The sequence below is a fragment of the Colobus angolensis genome, unplaced genomic scaffold, assembly GCF_000951035.1.
Source record: "Colobus angolensis palliatus isolate OR3802 unplaced genomic scaffold, Cang.pa_1.0 Scaffold82, whole genome shotgun sequence".
NCBI classification, from domain to species: Eukaryota; Metazoa; Chordata; class Mammalia; order Primates; family Cercopithecidae; genus Colobus; species Colobus angolensis.
The window spans coordinates 8,311,320-8,330,964 of NW_012122043.1; the positions used below are offsets into that span (position 1 = coordinate 8,311,320).

Below are 19,645 nucleotides of genomic sequence, written 5' to 3' on the forward strand. Positions count from 1 at the left end.
CACTGGGCTCTGGTTCCAACAATCCAAGCTTTGGACCTCAAAGGGAAAGATGATGGTGGGCCTAGAATAAATGTCACTTCCTCCATTCAGCCTTTCTGGATTGTCTCCAGACTTCCACACCCACCCTCCTGTGCCACTGTAGCACTTCTACCCTGGCTGCAGTCCTCCTCCTGATGTGTGTTGTGGTCAGGTGCTTTTCCCTTTAAGAAGGGCCCCGGTCGGGCATGGTGGCTCAAGCCTGTAATCCCAGCACTTTGGGAGGCCAAGGTGGGCGGATCACGAGGTCAGGAGTTTGAGACCAGCCTGGCCAACGTGGTGAAACCTCATCGCTACTGAAAACACAAAAATTAGCCTGGCGTGGTGGTATGCACCACCCAGCTACTCGGGAGGCTGAGGCAGGAGAATCACTTGAACCCAGGAGGCAGAGGCTGCAGTGAGCCGAGATCACACCACTGCACTCCAGCTTGGGCAACAGGCAAGACTCCATCTCAAAAAAAACAAAGAGTCCCTGGAGACAGACGGGACACTCTAGGCCTCCCCTCACCGGTTGGCAGAGTGCCTGGCCTTAGGCACACTGTCAGCATGTGTGTGGATGAACTACGAGTGAAGACAAAGCTAGTTTCCGACCCTTTGGGCCAAGGGGCTGTCAGACACGCATACTTGGGGGGAAATCAGAAACGAAGTGGCTCATTAAGGCTGAAGTTCCCTTTGCTTCACTGTCTTGGTTCTGGGCTGTCACCACCTTACAGTCACACATCTGTACTCCAGTGAGAATGGAGGTTTATTTCAACAGAAGGAAAGAAAAGGATACTAGTTATTTACAATAGTGTTTTTCCTACAGACTAAATTTAAAAGGGCTGGCATTTGGCACTAAGAAGACAGTTTACATCTTACGTTTGGACCACTTAGGACATTCCTTGGGGTGAAGCCAGAAGCCTGTGCTGACTACAGCTATCCAAGACTTCAAGTGTCTCCAGGGCTGCCCGCCTGACCCCAGGATCCGGGTCCAGCTGTAGTTCCTGGAGGGCTGAGAGGGAACACAAAGAGGGAAGGCTCAGGCCCCGCCCAGTCAGCACCACGTGCTACATGCCCTTGGCAGTGATGGCAGGCAAGGGCTGCAGAAGGTGGGCAGGGGCAGATGGGGAAGCTCCTGTGTGGGAAAGCAGAAGACTGCAGGTGGAGCTGTTTCCACACACATCGCAGCTCTCAGCTTCAGTGACCACCCTAACAGGGACAGAAATCACCCACAGAACCTGATAGCAGCATCAGGGCAGAAACATTTCATAAGAAGCTATGAATGGGAGACACAGCCCAGGGAATGAAAGGGATTGCACCCATCAATAGCTGTCGTCCTGGAAAGGCCTCCCCAGGTGCATCTCTCTGCCCTGGTAACACTCTGCCCCGCAAAACCCCACAGCAAAGGGTCCTCTGGCTCTTCTCTTGAAGCGGTTTCTCTAAGCTCCCCTAGTGAGTTGGTGAGTCGTGGACTCAACATGTAACACTCTCCACTACTTACAGTTCCGTAATGCTGGGAAGTCCAGCTTCTTCAGATAGTGTGTAGACATCTGCTTCATAATAATTCCTAAAAGGATAGCCAAAGAAATGCTCATCACGCGAGTATTAGGTCAGCAGGCAAGTCGTTCTGTGGTTTACTTGGTTTACGTTATGAGAACACTGATGAAAGATGTTGAGTCCACATTGGCAAGGAGGAAGCCAAAATCAAAACGGGATAGAAAGCACAGTGCAGGGCTTAGACCTGAGCTCCCATCCCAGCTCTGCCACATGCCTCCCACCCACGATCCACCCTCCCCCCGAGTTCCGGGGTGGACCAGAGGGCCTTCAAAGTCCATCTTGAGTCAGGAAACGTCTGTCTGCTCACCTGCCAAGTTGCAAGCAGCGATTCTGATTCTTGACAAGTTATTTTTAACATAGGCCATTGTTTCTAGCAAGAAGCTATAGAGAACAGCTGGCTTTTTCTGAGTCTGCAAAAAGTAAGTGATACAGCTTTGGAGGATGAGACCCTGACAATGGACTGTCATTCACCAAGAGTGTTCCCATCACCAAGATGCATCAGAGAGGGCAAGCTCCCATCCCAGCGTCACACAGCAGATGAGTAGCTGGCAAATGAAGGACCATCAGCCCCCTGTTGCATTTTTCATATCCCATCTGACCAGAGAACTTGTGCTGTCCAACATGGTAGCCACAAGCCTCGTGTAACCCTGGAGCACTTCAAGTGTGACTGGGCTGAATTAAGGTAAAGTGCCCCCTGGGCTTTAAGATGGTACCCCCAAAATTTTAAAATATCACAATAATAGTTGTTATATTGATTACATGTTGAAGTGATCGTGTTTTAGTTATTTGGGTGAAATAAAATATATTAAAATTAGTTTCACCTCTGCACTTTTCTGGATGTGCCTACTAAAAGAAACGTCAGACAGCTGAAATGGGCACATGGCTTGCCCTCTATTTCTGCTGCACAGTGCCGGGCTCAACATTGCACGTGTAGAAGCTAAACATAGGGCCCCAAGAAAGAGCTGTGGCAATCTCGGACCCCCAGCTCCAAGCAGCGTGTGGCCACCTGGGACGGGCTGGTTTCCCCTTTGGCTTTCTCACCAGGATGGAGCACATGGTTGTCTGGAAAACGGTCATCTTGTCATCAGTAGTGGTATCACTTGGCCCTGAAGGATGCTCCAGGGACTTCCAGCCCCAGAAGTGCACACACTGAAACATGGTAGCCATACAGGCCTGCAGGGACACAGGACGGCAGCAGAGGCATCAGCCAGGCCGGGGTGGTTCCCCGGAGGGGTGAGGCTGGCAAGAAGCCAGAGGGCAGCTCCAGAGAAGCCTCACCAAGCCCAAGAAAGGCGGGGCTGGTGGCTCCTGGGAGGCCACCTGGGACCTGAGCCCCTGCCAGCTTGAACATGGCTGCATGTGCATTTATAAAAAGCCCCTTGGGGCCAGATGCAGTCCCACCCACCCCCTCAGCCAGCACCTTTGTGCCCTCAGCAGCCCTGCCTAGGACCCAGCCCTCCATGGGATTGGAGGTGGGAGCCTGGCTTGAGCAGGCAAGACTGGGCATGTGTCCTCACCTCCCAGGCCCAGTCCACCAGCTCCTGCCTTGTGACCATCCTGCTGGCCGCAGCTTCTGGAGACGGTAGGGCAGGAAGACAAAATGCTTCCGCCTCGGTAGCCCTTTCCTCACTCTCGGTCACCCTTGCTGGGTGCACCCTGGTTCCTTCCCTGAAGCCCTCCCACCCCACTGGACAGTTGTCGATAAAACACGGAAGAACAATGTGGGCTGAAGACAGAGGGTGGTGAGGACGGGCAAGGAAAAGGAGCCTCTGAGCAGTGACACTCTGTGCCCAGGGTGGCCAGGGATGGTGTGGCAGAGGGATGTGGCAGAGCCCGGAAGCTGGGGTGGTGAGTGCAAAGCCCAGGTCTAGGGAGCGTGCATCTCAATACCCCTCACTGCCTGTAAGGCCCACCAGGGCCACCCAGGCCACCTGCTCCACCCCACCTGGAAACTGCTGCCCTCACAGTGATGGGATTGAGGGAACTTGTCCTGTGACCCCACAGCTGGGGTCTAAGGCATCTGCTGAAAATGGCCATTTTGTTTCTGTCATGTGGGGCCAGCTGCATCCCAAGGCTTACTAGGTGGGGGCAGAACCTCCCCAAATCAGCCACCTCCTGACCCCACCCCCCAAGTCTGTAGGAAGAGACTAGGGAGAGAAGAGGGCAGTCAAGGTTGTGGGCCATGCAGGGAGTGAGGAGCCTGAGGTCCCCAGCCAGCCAGGGTTAGCCTGAGAGGCAGCAGCTCAATGAGAAGACTCATTTACTAACAAATCTGTCTCTCCCTCTCCCTCCTCCCGCCCCAAAGCAATAGAGGAGCTGGGCCGTGGAGAGAGAGAAGCCAGGCCTGCTCCCATCCCAACATGGACCTGCCCCACAGGGAGCAGAGAGTGGACAGGACCACTTTGGGGTATTTTGAGTCCTAATACTCAAAAGTGACCTGCCAGTTACAGAATCTGCTAGAAGAAAGGGTTTGGGCAGAGGAGGGCTATAGGCAGCCACCATACCACGTCCCCCTACGCCGGGCTGAGACTGCTTAGTGAGGTGGCTTTGTAGGTCATCTCAGATGGCCTCTCCTCAGCCTGTGAGGGATGGAGGGCAGCAGGGAGCAGGCTGTGGCCTCTGGGATCTCAGAGAAAACCGACTGAGGTGGAGAAAATCCTGCAGCTCACCGAGCCAGCAGACCCAAGAACCTGTTTCCTTGGGGGACAGCGGGCCCCAGACCGGGACATAAAGCCCAGGGTGTTTCTTACTTGGGCTGCATTGGAGCAGGGGTCCTGGGAGTGCAGCATGAGGGGGATCCAGGCCTTCTTCACCTCCCCTTTGAAGAAATGCTTCTTGGACATCCCGACCACCCTTGCCAGCTTCCCAAAGAGGATGAAGGCTTTCAGACGCAGCAGCTCGCTCTCCTATAACCGGGATGGACATGGGCTGATATGCAGGCAGCAGGAAGCCCAGCGAAACCCCAGCCATTCTCCAAGGAACACCCAATGCCTTGGCCCTTGCAGAGCCTTCTGGATCATTCCGTCAGGGTGGAGTCTGTCCTTCAGCAGGGATCTCGTAGCCCTCAAGGGGCTGGGCGTTGCTCTGGTCTTTGTGCCTGCCTCTTCCCTGGGTGAGGGCTTGTGCGGGATCTGAGTGCACAGCCTTGCCTAGCAGAGGCCCAGGATGATGCAAGTGCCCTGGGGGTATTTGTAGGTGCAAGGAATAAAAGGGGGACACCCTTCCCTCCTAGCAGGGCTGCAGGGGCCCAGGAGCCCTCACTTGACAGCACTGACTCTCTGGACCTTGGAAGACCTTTTATTTTACAAGATCCCGTGATCAGCCAGTCACTACACTGGCACCCAGCAGGAGCCTCGGCTCTTTCTGCTCTAGGGCCTGTCTCTTCCTTAGGGTCTGAGAAGTGCCCACTCCTTCACCAAGCAAGCTCATGGAGGCTCTCATCGGACTCACGTTGTCGAAGAAGATTCTGCACTGCTCAGACATGGCATCGAAAGAGGACCCCACGTCCCCTTCTCGGAGCTCAGCCAGGATCTTGGTCAAGGCCTCCATGCCCTCGGCAGTCACACTGGTGCTCACTGGGTCCCTCAGGGGGCCCAGGCACTTCTCCAGCAAGACCTTCCGGTACTGCTTCACCTGGAGGGGCATGGGCAGCCCTCAGCCTGCACCCTCCCTCCCAGGCTGACCGGGGCACCCGGCCTGCACCCTCAGCTCCCAGGACCTGGGCCCAGGGCCGGGCACAGTACCTTCTTGGGGGCGCCCAGGGCCATGTTGCCGAGGGCGCGCAGGGACAGCACCCGCAGGGCCTCGTCCTCCTCCTGGTCAGCACCCTTCTCCAGCAGCAACACTGCTGGCTTCAGCAGCTTCTCCTGGTACAGAACTGGGTCGCTCATGAACTGGAAGGGAGGATATTTGGCAGTTATCCCCAAGGCAGGCTCATTTCTCAGCAGCAAGTGGGACGTGGGAGGAGAGGTAATGCAGATTGGTGGCTCTGTGAACAGGAGGGGAGGGGCTCTGACAGCCTATTTCCTCTCTATAAAAAGGGGGTGATGCTAGTATCTGCCTCAGCGTCTGTGTGGGGATTTAATAAGGAAATATGGGGGGAATGGTAGATAAGTGCTACATATATATATATATATATATATATATATATATATATATATAGAAACATATATATATATATAATTTCATCATTTATTTTTTTCAGGTAACATAACAGCCACTGCCAAATGCAAGAGCCACGCCCACCCGCATCTGAACAGAAATGCACAAAAAACATGAATTTCACTTTCAGGAGAATTACTATTGGCCTAGTACCCCAAGTGCCAAAACCTCACTGGTATGCATGTGTGTGCATGCATGTGTGTACGTGTGTGTGTGTGTGCATGCAAGCACCTGAGTATGTTTGAAAGAGGCCTGAAAAGAAAACTAAACAGCAAATTGTTGAGTCCAGGGATAGGAGAAGTGAGCGTCTACTGACTGTTCCCACATCCAGTTCCTTAAGCCCCCATTAGGTGCAGTTGCTCTAAGCTTCCAAATGTTTCGTCTCCCACTCAGTCCACCTCCATTCTGTCCCCGACACCAACATCAACAATCACAGGAGCTTCCTACAGCACTTCAGTTCATTTAAACATATACTGAGCACCTATTCAGGGCCAGGTAGAGCAGTGAATACAACTGTCACAACCTATTTTAAATGCTCTTCTGGGAAAATTCCCAAAGAGTAAAGCCCTACACTATTGTTAGCAAGCATTTAAAAAAAAAAAAAAAAATTTATATTCCATCCCTATCAAATTTGAAGAATTTAAATAGCTTGCTTCTTAAAAGCTGAACCTAATTTTTTTTCTTTTTTTCTAATTTTTATTTTCAGTTCTGGGGTACATGTGCAGGAAGTGCAAGTTTGTTACATAGGTAGACATGTGTCATAGTGGTTTGCTGCACCTATCGACCCATCCCCGAGGTATTAAGCCCAGCATGCATTAGCTATTTTTCCTAATACTCTCTCTTCCCCCACCCTACCCCCAACAGGCCTCAGTGTGTGTTGGTCCCCTCCCTGTGTCCATGTGATCTCATTTTTCAGCTCCCATTTATAAGTTAGAACATGGGATGTTTGGTTTTCTGTTCCTGCATTAGTTTGCTGAGGATAATGGCTTCCAGCTTCATCCATGTCCCTACAAAGGACATGGTCTCATTCCTTTTTATGGCTGCATAGTATTCCATGGTGTATATGTACCACCTTTTCTTTATCCAGTGTATCATTGATGGGCATTTGGGTTGATTCCATGTCTTTGCTATTGTAAATAGTGCTGCAATGAACATACGCATGCATGTATCTTTGTAATAGAATGATTTATATTCCTTTGGGTATATGCCCAGTAATGGGATTGCTGGGTCAAACAATATTTCTGGTTCCAGATCTTTGAGGAATTGCCACACCATCTTCCGCAGTGGTTGAACTAATTTACATTCCCACCAACAGAGTAAAAGCATTCCTATTTCTTGCAACCTTGCCAACATCTGTTGTTTCTTGACTTTTTAATAAATGGTCATTCTGACGGGCCTGATATGGTATCTCATTGTGGTTTGGATTTGCATTTACCTAATGATCAGTGATATTTAGCTTTTTTTCATAAGTTTATTGGCTGCATGAATGTCTTCTTTGAGAAGGGTCTGTTCATGTCCTTTGCCCATTTTTTAATAGGATTGTTTGTTTTTCTTGTAAATTTGTTTGAGTTCCTTGTAGATTCTGGATATTAGACCTTTTTTGAATGGATAAATTGCAAAGATTTTCTCCCACTCTGTAGGTTGCCTGTTCACTCTGATGATAGTCTTTTTTGCTGTGCAGAAGCTTGTTAATTAGATCCCAATTGTCAATTTTTGCTTTTGTTGCAACTGCTTTTGGTGATTTCACCATGAAATGTTTGTCCATGCCCATGTCCTGAATGGTATTGCCTAGATTTTCTTCTAGGGTTTTTATAGTTTTGAGGTTTACATTTAAGTCTTTAATCCATCTTGAGTATAATAATGTGTGAGAAAGGGATCCAGTTTCAGTTTTCTGCAAATGGATAGCCAGTTCTCCCAGCACTATTTATTAAATAGGGAACCCTTTCCCCACTGCTTGTTTTTGTCAGGTTTGTCCAAGATCAGATGGCTGTAGAGGTGCAATCTTATTTCTGAGTTCTCTATTCTGTTCCACTGGTCTGTGTGTCTGTTTTTGTACCAGTACCATGCTGTTTTGATTACTGTAGCCTTATAGTATAGTTTGAAGTCCAGTAGGGTGATGCCTCCAGCTTTGTTCTTTTTTCTTAGGATTGTCTTGGCTATACAGGCTGAATTCTACAAAAAATACAAAGAGGTGGTTGGGCGCTATGGCTCACGCCTGTAATCCCAGCACTTTGGGAGGCAGAGGCGGGTGAATCACAAGGTCAAGAGATTGAGACCATCCTGGCCAACATGGTGAAATCCCATCTCTACTAAAAATACAAAAATTAGCTGGGCGTGGTGGACATGCCTGTAGTCCCAGCTACTCGAAAGGCTGAGGCAGGAGTATCGCTTGAACCTGGTAGGTGGGAGGTTGCAGTGAGCCTGGTGACAGAGCCAGACTCTGTCTCAAAAAAAAAAAAAAAAAAAGGAAAGAAATACAAAAAGGAGCTTATACCATTTCTTCTGAAACTATTCCAAACCATTGAAAATGAAGAACTCCTCCCTAACTCATTCTATGAGGCCAGCATCATCCTGATACTAAAACCAGACAGAGATACGACAAAACAAGAAAACTTCAGGCCAATATCCCTTATGAACATGGATGCAAAAATTCTCAATAAAATAGTGGTAAACAGAATCCAGCAGCATATCAAAAAGCTAATCCACCACGATCAAGTCGGCTTCATTCCTGGGATGCAAGGCTGGTTCAACATATGCAAATCAATAAATGCAATTCATCACATAAACAAATCTAAAGACAAAACCACATGATTATCTCAATAGACACAGAAAAGGCCTTCAATAAAATTCAACATCCCTTCATGTTAAAAACTCCCAACAAACTAGGTATTGAAGTACCTCAAAATAATAAGAGCCATTTATGACAAACCCACAGCCAGTATCATACTGAATGGGCAAAAGCTGGAAGCATTCCCCTTGAAAACTGGCACAAGACAAGGATGCCCTCTCTTACCACTCCTATTCAACATAGTATTGGAAGTTCTGGCCAGGGCAATCAGGCAAGAGAAAGAAATAAAGGGTATTCAAATAGGAAGGGAGGAAGTAAAAATGTCTTTGTTTGCAGATGACACGATCCTATATCTAGAAAACCCCATTGTCTCAGCCCAGAAACTTCTTAAGCTGATAAACAACTTCAACAAAGCCTCAGGATACAAAATCAATCTGCAGAAGTCACAAGCATTCCTATACACTAACAACAGGCAAGCAGACAGCCAACTCATGAATGAACTCCCATTCACAATTGCTACAAAGAGAATAAAATATCTAGGAATACAGTTAACAAGGGAAGTGAGGGGCCTCTTTAAGGAGAACTACAAACCTCTGCTCAAAGAAACCAGAGAGGCCACAAACAAATGGAAAAATATTCCATGCTCATGAATAGGAAGAATCGGTATCATGAAAATGACCATACTGCCCAAAGTAATGTATAGATTCAATGCTATTCCCATTAAACTACCATTGACGTTCTTCACAGATTTAGAAAAAAAAATATTTTAAAATGCATATGGACCCAAAAAAGCTGAACCTAATTTTTAAACAGCCATAATTAACTAGCATCTAATGAGCTCTTACCTCCCAAGCAAGCAATGTGTACACGGTCCATCTCATTTAGCTCTCACCAAAGCCCTGAAAAGAAGGCACTGCTTTCCCCAATTTGGCAGATGGAGGGCTTGAAGCTCACAGATGCTAAGTAACTTCATCTTCAGTCAATCAGCAACTGAGCAGAGACTCTTAACCAGGCCCTCGGATTCCAGCACCTGGGCTTGGCCGTGTGTGGCTTCTAGCCACTGAAAATTCTAAACTCAGACACATCAAAGGCCAGGTCCTGGGTGACACAACGAGGGAGCGCTTCTCCTTCCCATCCTCATTTTGAAGATTTTCAGAGGCCTGAACGCAGGGAGGGGCCTGAAGAACCTATACAAGTTTGGTGAATGCTTCCCAGACTAGTCTTGTACTTCCAGGAGTTTTTGTACAGCCCACTACCAAAACTCATTTTCCCATTTTTAAGTGTTGGGGAAAAGAAATGTAGAAAAGAAAATTTTATGGCACATGAAATGACCATGAAATTTAAATTCCAGTGTCCATCAATAAGGTTTTGTTGACACCATCATGCCCCCTGGTCGACGTATTGGCTGTGGCTGTTTTCCTGCTACAGCTGAGTTGGCCACAAAGCCAAAAATTTACTATGCAGTCCTTTACAGAAAATGCTGGCTGGCCTCTGGCCTGGGCTGTGGTTGGTTCCTAGGGTGCATTGGGCATCATTGCCCTCAGGATGCTCCAACACTGGCTCTGAGATAGGGTCGCTGGGCCCTACCTTCCCGCCTTGCAAAGCCCCTTGGCCTGTCTGAGCCCTCCTGCAGGAAGCCTGCCCCAGTGAGAACCCAGGTGCCCTCCCTGGGTCCCCTGAGTCGTTGTACTTGCCTGGTCACACATCACTAGCTACAATGCTGTAGGGCTCAGCCTGTCTTTCCAGCAGGGCCTGCCCTGCACTACTCATGTGATGAATGAATGAAGGAGCAGAAGAGAGAATGAGCACTCCGAGGAGGGGTGCTCGCCTGTCCCCCACACTCCCATGCCTTGGGGACGAGCCATCCCCAGAAGAATCCAGGGACCCCATCCCCTCCGCTTGCACCCCACCCGCACCCGGTGCCTCACTTCCACACAGACCGCCGTGCTGCTGATGCGGCAGCTCAGGACTTCTGAATCCATGCCCCTGAGCACCAGCTCTGCCAGCCTCTGCCTGTGACCCTCCACGTGCTGCATGCACAGCCTGCAGAGGAGAGACGGTGCCAGGTCGTGGAGGCGGCCCCACCCCTGCCTGACATTTGCCAAGAGCTAGCTGGGGCCGCACCCGTGCCTGGACCCTGCTGGCAGGATAACCCTGGACAGATGTCCTAACATCTCTGGGCTTCTCCCTCCTTTTCCTGGGGCTTGGTTGAGGTTGTCAGTGAATCAGTCAATGTCTGTCTCCTTTTTACAAAGGGGACTAGAGTGAGAGCAGCTCTGGAGTGACTAGGACCCTGGAAGTAACTGCCATCCCTGGCCTGCTCCAGACCCTGTGTGGCCCAGGGGGCAAGCCCCTCCTCTCTCTGCCCTCATATCTGCTCTGAGCAGGAAGGGTTTGAATAAAAGGTTCTCATTGTCTTGCACACCACTGCCATCCTAGAGTCCCAGGTTGGCATGGCAATTCCCCCAGAAAGAAGGCATTCAGCCATGACCGGACCATGTCCTCACAAGAAGCCCTTCCATCCAGCAAGGAGGTGCCTCTGCAGGTCCCCCTGCCACCCTGTGGGAGCCAGAGCCCACCTGGCCAACAGGCTCACACCCTCCAGGAATGTCCCGCCGTCCTGCAGGAGGTCCCACACCGCCTGCTCATCCAGGGCACGTGCCAGGTGCTGGCTCTTGACTCTCTTGAACAAGAGCTGCATGGACTTGATAGTGACCCTGGAGGGAGGTGGGAGCTTGTGATGCACTGCCCTACTAGGAGCGCATGGCCTGGGGAGGCTGCTGCAATCTGTGAAGTGGGGACCCAGTGCCTGCCGGGCACAGCCCAAGGGGCTGAGGGAAAGGTCCAGGGAGGGAGTGGATCTGCAAGCTCTGAAAACCACCCTGTGCTTGACACACATGAGAACGGTATCTTGAGTAAGATCAGCTCCCACCAGGAAGAGACAGAGGGCCCCTCAGTGGAGTCCACTGGCAACTAAAGGGCAGCCCGTGGCTACACCCAGCCCAGGCCTGCTGCCTTGCACCCACCACCCTCGAGAGCACCTTTGCAGGTTCATCTCCTCGGGCAGAGGAGCGGTGTGGATCAGCTTCCACATCTTCAGGACTGGCGGGGCAGTCTCTAGTCGGTGGCTGCTGCCAAGCTGCAGCAGGAGGGTGTAGATGAGGTCAGGGAGGAAGTCCGGGAGCTTGTCATTCTCATCCAGCTTCTGAATGAGAAGGTGGATGGTGCACAGGATCTGCAGAGAGAAGGTCCAGGGCATTGGGCTCCTACCCAGAGACCCCCGAGGAGCCTTGGGGCCTGCGCCTGCAACTCACCATCAGGGGGTCCACCGCAGCCAGGCGCCAGATGTCAGCCTTGGAGGTGGCACTGACTCTGGGGCTGAGCCGTGACTGCAGCCGGCCCATCAGGCTGTGGAGCATGGTCCGGGCGAAGGGCACATTCTCCGACACTGCCAGCCACACCTCTGCCAGGTGGCTAACCAAAGTCAGGGCACAAGGACTGTGAGTTTCCTGGCATGTGCCCTGGCAGGTAAGAATCCCTTTCAACCCCTTGGCAGCCCCCTAAGTAGGGGCTGGACTCTGGGCACTGAATCTCAGAGAGGTTCAGTTTTGGAGGGAGCCACCAAAATTTGTGTGCTTAGAACCCAGGCTCCTGACGGTACACTCAGCCCCCTTTCTCTGCATGGGCTCACGGTACCTTTGGGAAAGCCATGGCCCCCGCAGAAGCTCAGCTCCACTGCTAGGTGGCCAGAGACCCCCACCTGCTTGATGACTGTACAGACGTGTCCAACAATACCTCCTAGTGCCCAATCTGCATCAGGTTTGGTTGTCGGTAGCTTTCTGATACTGTGTCACCTAACCCTCCCAACACATCTTGGAGGAAGGTATTTTTATCTCCATATTCCACAGAAGAGGGAAGTGAGGCTTGCAGCAGTCAGGCCACCTGCCAAACTACAGCTAGAAAAGGGCCTTCCTGGTTTCCAAGTCCAAGCCCATGGCCCTGCTGAAAAGGGAAGGCCCCCAGGATAGGTAAAGAGGCACAGAGAGCGGGGCATCTGGGAGGTTCTAAAAGGCTAATGCGAGTCTAACAAGTCTAAATAGAATTTAACAAGGTTAAGTTGAACAAAGAGATGTGTAAACTGAGTATTGGAACCCACAAAACCAAATGCACAAGAGCAGGTGAGTTTGGGTCTGAGGGGAGATGTGCCTGGGGGTCTGGGGGCAGGAATAAATGGAGAGGGGGCAGAGTGCACTCATCAGCACCCACTGCAAAGAAGCCATGGGGTGCAAGGAAACAAGAAGGGCCACCTCAGTCCTATTAATTGGCAACAAACAACTACCAACAATGACACAATCCTGAAAGACAACCCCAGGCTCTGGAATGCAGCCCAGCTGACACCCTCATCACAGGCTTGCGAGACGTTGAGCAGAAAGCCCAGCTAACCCATATCTTGACTCCTGAGCCATGGAAATTGTGAGCTAATACGTGGGTGTTGTTCAAAGCTTCTAAGTGGGTGGTAATTTGTTATGCAGCAATAGCAAACCAATACAGATTTTGGCAGACTAAGTGAAAGCCAGTGTGACATGGCCACCAAGCATGCCAGCCTGACCCAGGGCTACACTGCACATCCCCCTTGTCCCCACCCAGCACTGCCCCATGAGCCACTGAGCCTCATTAAATCGTGAAACCTGCACCACCCTCCCAGCTGGACCCACGGCAGGGCGGCCCTTATGAGAAGCAGCTCCGCAGCGGAGCCATGCCTGCATTTCGGGCAGGTCAGCCCTTGTGGCTGTGGAGCCAGGGCCTGTTTCTAAAACTCTTTTCTCTGTTCCAGGCCCCTTATTTAGCCTGACATCTCCTCACCTCCCTGCACCAGCACAGGCTCCACTGCTCTGGGGATGACTGCCCACCTGTTTCTGGCTCCTCTCAGGTGAATTCTGGTACCACCCCAAACAGGCTCCCCACGTGTGGGAAGACCATGCCCAGCTGCCTGTGCCATCATGCTGTAGCACACACAGGAGCTTTGTGCTGTTTGCAGAGAAACACCAATAAAGACGGGGTCGCTCTGCATCACTCATGGCCACCTCCGGGGCTGGAGGTTGGGCCATTCTCCCCTCGGAGACTGGGACAAGTTGCTTCCCTCTTAGGACACATTTTGAAAGAAATCGGGACAGCCTGGAATATCTCCAGGGCTTGCTCAGGCCGTGGAGCCACATCCTGCAGCCGATCTGCCGGAGCTCTGTTTGCAGGGAAGAAAAGAGCTGCTCTGGGAGAGAATGAACTCCACAGACACTGCCCCAGGCATGTGGGGAGCTATGGCTCTGGATTCCAGCTCCTTGTGGCGACGTTCTACAAGCCTGAGCTCTCTTGTCAGTGGTTCCTTGGAGGCTGGCACCTCCTGCAGGAGGTACAGGTAGAGGGCTTTGACCTCCTTCAGGGCAGGGCAAGGTACTACCTGAGGCTCCAGGCTTCTGGGACACATCAGGATGGCGAGTTGGGCATGGTCCAAATGGCACAGGAGACCAGGGCTGCCTCCTCCAAGGCACCCACCTCTCCATGGGCAGGGGCTGCCTCAGGAGCGACGTGAGGATGGTCTCCTGGTGATGGTGCGCCAGCAGCAGGATGCCTTCAATGAGAAGGTGCCGCACCTCTGGGTGGTCCACCACCGGCAGGTGCACCAGGATGGCGCTCAGGATCTCGGCCACCTAGATAGGGGCGGGGCATCACCAGGGGGCAGCCCAGGCCCCCATGGTCTCCTGCACTAACCCCATGACATGTCCCTGCTCCAGGGCTGCGGCCCATTTGGACAATGGGCAGGTTAACGCCCAGCACCCTCTCTAGTGCATCCTCTGGTCTCTGCTTCAAATTAATTTTCGCAGGATTTCAGTGCAGGAGGTGGTGTGCTCCGGGGAGGAGAGCCTTGACCTCCAGGTCAGCGTGCACTTAACTAATGAGGCTGCCTTCAGCACGCTTCTTTCTGGTTCTAGAACTCTGTTTCCTCCTCCTCTTTAGCAGCCAGGGGTGGGGGGAGGCATTCTCCGTGAGTGCTAGTGAGGCCCTCATCCTCCCCTCTCATCCGGGCACACCAGGCAGCCCCAGCCTCACTCCCTGCTGGCCCTGCCGCAGCTCTGCCACCTTGTCCTCCAGTTCCTTGGCCCGCATCTGGAGGAAAGAGCCTATCCAGGTGACAGAGGCCTTGTCGTGCTGCAGGTCCATGGCCCCAGTGTTCTCGCAGAGCTTCTGGATGAGTGAGACCACCTCATCGCAGTTAAACTCCATGCAGACCACCTAGGAGCAGAGCAAGTGACTCCCCTGCCCTCCCCTGCCACTCCATGACTGCTGACACTCCCTCCTCCCGTCCCACCCCATGGCCCCACTCCAGGCTCCCATCCTCTCTCAGACCATGGCCATGGCCTCCTCCTGGGCTGAGCCAGAAGGGGCCTGGTCCCCTGAAGTCCCCAGCCCCTGTTTGGGTGGCTCCAGACACTTCCATTCATCACTGTGCCATGAGCCTGCCCATGTGCCCACACCATGTGCAGGGCCTGTCCAGATCATTCCCATGGCCCTTTCTGTACCCAGTGTGGCACATCACAGAGACAGGGAGAAGACAGCAAAGCAGATTAAGCACCTACTGTGTGCCAGAGACACAGTAGGGACCTGACATACTGCAGGCCCTTTCAACACAGAGGGCAGGAGTTGGGCCAAAAGCCGTGGAAGCTGAGACCCCAGAGAACTTGGGCTGTGCCACCAGCCTGGGAAGGCCCCCCTCCCTAAGAGATGGCCAAGGGCCACGAGACCAGGCTGGCAGCCCAGGCAGGCTCCCCGGCTGTCACCTTGGCGATTCTGGAGGATGCACAGAAGATCTTCTCCATGTCTGTGCTCTGGAGGTCCCCCTTACATTTCTCAAGCTCCTTCTCCTTGGAAGGGCCCCAGAAGGAGCAGGTCTGGCTTGCTGTTGGAAATACAACTTCAGAAATGACCAGCAGGGACAAGGGGCCTGGCCACCTCCACTTCGTGGCTACCTCCTGCCCTGGCTTTGCAGGCCTGAGCCACCCTCCAGCATATGAACATCCCAGGAGTTCTGACCTTTGCTCTCACTGGTCCTTCCCTGTGGCGGCCTCTGCCCGCACCACCGCTCCGCCCAGCTCAGAGGCCTGCTCTCCCTTGAACTCAGCTCGGGCCAGCTCTGTCACATGCTTGGCGTCTGGGAGCTGACTTTCTCCCAGCCAGGCCCTCCCTCAGTGCCCAGCACTTGCCCTCCGGGGTCAATCTGGGCTAATGAACCTTTCCTTCTGGAAGCTTCCACGGCCTGCTGGTGAACTCTCCCCTCACTGCTCCCTCTGATGGTCACCTTTGTTTGTCTCCATGCCTGCCTGCACAGAGGCCACGCTTTCCTCCGGGGCTGGCCACAGTGCACACTCCTGGAGTCAGCCCTCTCTCCCTCCCAGAGGGGCTGGTCCTCATGTCCTGCCCTCTCATACCGTGAAGATCTAGCAGGCTGGACAGGACATTCATTGAGGCCATGCGGGTTCTCTGATGGGCATCACAGGTACACGGGGCGATGAGTCCGACCATTGTGCCAAACTGCCCCATCTTTAGGGGGATCTGAGGGACAGGAGACCACGGGGCTCACACCTCTGTGCTCTCATGCACACCTGTTGCTGCTGCCCAGGGGCAGCGTAAAGGGCGACTTGAGAGGGCAAACCCTGCTCTGAAAACATCCATTTGGAGAAGGGGAGGGTGCCACTGCCTGTCCCCTGCCCAAGCACCAGCCTCCCCTGCCCACAGCTGGGTCCCTGGAGGCTGAGCGGCCTGGATCTGTGTGCCCCGGCTCAGGACTCCCTCCGACTCAGCTCTGCTCAGTTCACAGCTCTGAACTTGGGCCCAGTTGTTCCTGTAACAAACCCTGGGGATCAAATCAGAGCTTCCTGCTCACTAGCTGAGCGGCCCAGGCAGGGTACTTGTCCTCTCGGTCTCATGTTTCCTGTCTGCACAGTGGAGATGATGGTGGCACCTCCTCTTGCAGGGAATGTCATGAGAGCCCAGGTGAAGCCCTCCACACAGCCTCTGGCCTCACATGTTGCTGAATGCTTGTCTTGGCCCCTGCCTCATTGTGCTGAGCCTTCATCCCCACCTCCATCCAGGTGCCCAGGACCAGGGTCCTGCCCAGACCACTTCTTTCCCTGCACCTCCCAAGACCAGACACCCATCCCTGCACCCCAGACCCTGACACCATTGTCTTCCTGCCACAGCCATCCTGAGGACAAGACAGTCAAACAGCATGCAGCCAAAAAATGTAGAAAATTAAGTCTCATCAGGCTGCGTCAGATGGTCAATCAGTAAAAACACTACATCGTTCTAGACATTGTAAGGGTTGCGGTACTTGTCAAGCTTTGCAAAATTTACGATTTAGCAGTGCTTGATTTTCTCAAAGTAAATATTCACTTTCCTAACCAATGTGGGGTTCATAACTATGTATCTTTTTGCTTAAAAAGGGCTCTCACCACTACAGAAGCCACAGGACCCACAAATCCTGGAGCTCTGCCAACCACAATCCCACCCTTTCCCTCCCTGACCCAGCCCAGGGTACTAGGTCATCGCAGCCTCTCCCAAGAGACCCTTTGGGGACAGAACTTGATTTCATCATAAGTGTTCCCTCATCTTCCAGATAGAGATAGGAATTTTTCTGTGCATGTCAGAGCAGCAGGCTGGGGGTTGGGGATTCCTGGACTCACGCAGACAGCAGTGCTATGGACATAGATCCGCATGAGATAGAGATGGAGGTTCATGGCCTTTTCCCGCTCCCATTCTTTCTCCGACAAGATCCACTTTTCCAGGAGCTATGGGTAGAGCCCAGAACACCAAAGTGGGTGTTAAAATCTTGGGGCCAGCCCTCTCCTGGCCAGCTTTTGCCTGCCTCACCCTCCCACTCAGATTGACTTTCAGTGTTTCCTTGTGGTTCTAGACAGGCCCCATTGTGAAGGGAGATGAGGCTGTAGGCAGGCAAAGAGCATCACCAGCATTCTCACCAGGGTGGTGCTTGGCTGTTGCATTTGGCCTGGCTCCAAATGTCTGCCTATAATGAAGGGCCAGGAGCACAGCCCACCGTGCGCTCCAGATGGCTCCAGAGGTCATTCTGATAGAAAAGTTCATTTTAGAGCAAATCACATTACCATAGATAAACAGGATCATGTCATCACAATAAGGGTCGGTTCCTCAACCAGACATAACCATCCTAAATGTTTATGCACCTAATAACATAGCTAAATAATACATGAAACAAAAAATGAAAGAACCGAAAGAGGAAATAAACAAGTTCACACTGTTAGTCAGAAATTTCGGTGCCTCTTTCTCAATAATTGATAGAACAAAAAGACAGAAAATCAAAAAGGAGACAGAAAACCTGAAAACTACTACTAACCAACTTGGCCTAAAAGACATTTTGAAACACTACACTTAACAACAGCAGAATGTTTTTCAAATACACACGAAATATTTACCAAGATAGATGGTATCTGGGCAACAAAATAAATCTCAGTCAATTTAAAAGGATTTAAAAATATGGGATTTAAGTATGTCATCAGACAACAATGCAGTTAAATTAGGAATCCAAACCAGAAAGATTCTGGGAAACCCCCAAATATTTGAAAATTTCTAAATAACTTGCAGATCAAAGAAGAAATCATAAGGGAAATTTAAAATGTTTTGAACTGAAATAAAATTAAAACACAATGTATCAAAACCTGTGAGATGCAGCAAAAAAAAAAAAAAAAAAAAAAAAAAAAAAAAAGCAAAATCTAAGGACTTACGCTATCTGATCCAGATTTTAAGGCTTGTTATAATATTACAGTACTCAAGACAGTGCGGTATTGGTGTACCATAGACAAACACATTGATAAAGCCAAATAAATGTCCAGAAATAGACCCACATATACAGAGCCCTTGATTTTCAACAAAGGCGTATAGGTAATTCAAAGGAAAAAGGGCAGTCCTTTCAACAAAGTGTGCTAAAACAGTTGGCTATCCATGGGCAAAAAATTAAAATAAACTTGGACCTGTACCTCAGACCATACAAAAATTAACTCAAAATATATCATAGACCTAATCATAAAACCTAAAAATACAAAACTTCTGGAAGAAAATATAGGAGAAAATCTTTGGAAGATTTCTTAGATTTGACACCAAAAGCATGATCCATAAAAGAAAAAAAGATAAATTAGACTTCGTCGAAACTAAAAACTTCTGCTCATTAAAAGATATTGGGAAATTGGCTGGGCGCAGTGGCTCACGCCTGTAATTCCAGCACTTTGGGAGGCTGAGGCGGGTGGATCACAAGGTCAGGAGTTCGAGACCATCCTGGCTAACACGGTGAAACCCCGTCTCTACTAAAAAATACAAAAAAATTAGCCAGGCTTGGTGGCGGGTGCCTGTAGTCCCAGCTACTCGGGAGGCTGAGGCAGGAGAATGGCGCGAACCTGGGAGGTAGAACTTGCAGTGAGCCAAGATCGCACCACTGCGCTCCAGCCTGGGCAACAGAGCGACACTCCATCTCAAAAAAACAAACAAACAAACAAATATTGGGAAATCAATAAAAAGGCCACAGGCTAGGAGAAAATATTTGCAAATTGCGTATCTGTTGGGTTGTATCCAGAATCTGTAAAACCTGTAAAAGTTTCCATAAAAAGAAAGCAAATAACCCAATTTTTAGAAACCTAACCAGTACCCTTCAAAAGTGCCAAGGTTATGAAAGACAAAGAAGGACTGTGAAGCTGTTCCAGACGAAAGGAGAACAAAGAGACCTGATGGGTAGATGCAGTGCCTAATCTGGACTGGATCCTGGATCAAGGAGAAAACAGCTCTAAAGGACATTATTGGGGCAGTTCGTGAAATCTGAATATGGGCCATCAGTTTTAATACATGTATTGTGTCAGCATTAAATGTCTTGAATTTGATCATGGCACTGTTGTTATATAAGACAGTACTGTTACTCTGAATGTCTGCAGCTATCCATGGTTCAAAAGATGTACGTGTATGTGGAAGGAGACAGAAGAAAACTGAGAAAAAAAATGTGACTAAGTATTAAGAACTGTGAATCTACATGAAGTGCATCTTTGCACTATCCTT

At 50.9% G+C, this 19,645-nt stretch overlaps 1 protein-coding gene across 2 annotated transcripts in view; it reads right to left on the minus strand.

Moving 5' to 3' along the window:
• Positions 1-760: 760 nt before the first annotated feature.
• The window catches only part of MROH2A (maestro heat-like repeat family member 2A), a 60,080-nt gene continuing 41,195 nt past the window's right edge, over positions 761-19,645 (minus strand). The window contains exons 27-42 of one of the 2 annotated variants that reach the window (XM_011929632.1): positions 17,257-17,361; positions 16,003-16,126; positions 15,355-15,473; positions 14,657-14,809; positions 14,072-14,226; positions 11,836-11,995; positions 11,548-11,756; positions 11,101-11,238; positions 10,438-10,564; positions 5,316-5,465; positions 5,023-5,205; positions 4,323-4,478; positions 2,614-2,745; positions 1,880-1,982; positions 1,517-1,582; positions 761-1,027 (exon numbers count right to left, since the gene is read on the minus strand). In XM_011929632.1, the coding sequence (XP_011785022.1) occupies positions 906-1,027; positions 1,517-1,582; positions 1,880-1,982; positions 2,614-2,745; positions 4,323-4,478; positions 5,023-5,205; positions 5,316-5,465; positions 10,438-10,564; positions 11,101-11,238; positions 11,548-11,756; positions 11,836-11,995; positions 14,072-14,226; positions 14,657-14,809; positions 15,355-15,473; positions 16,003-16,126; positions 17,257-17,361 (2,202 nt within the window). In that variant the 3' untranslated portion in view covers positions 761-905. The remainder of the gene's footprint in view (positions 1,028-1,516; positions 1,583-1,879; positions 1,983-2,613; positions 2,746-4,322; positions 4,479-5,022; positions 5,206-5,315; positions 5,466-10,437; positions 10,565-11,100; positions 11,239-11,547; positions 11,757-11,835; positions 11,996-14,071; positions 14,227-14,656; positions 14,810-15,354; positions 15,474-16,002; positions 16,127-17,256; positions 17,362-19,645) is intronic. The other variant, XM_011929631.1, reaches the window with a different exon arrangement.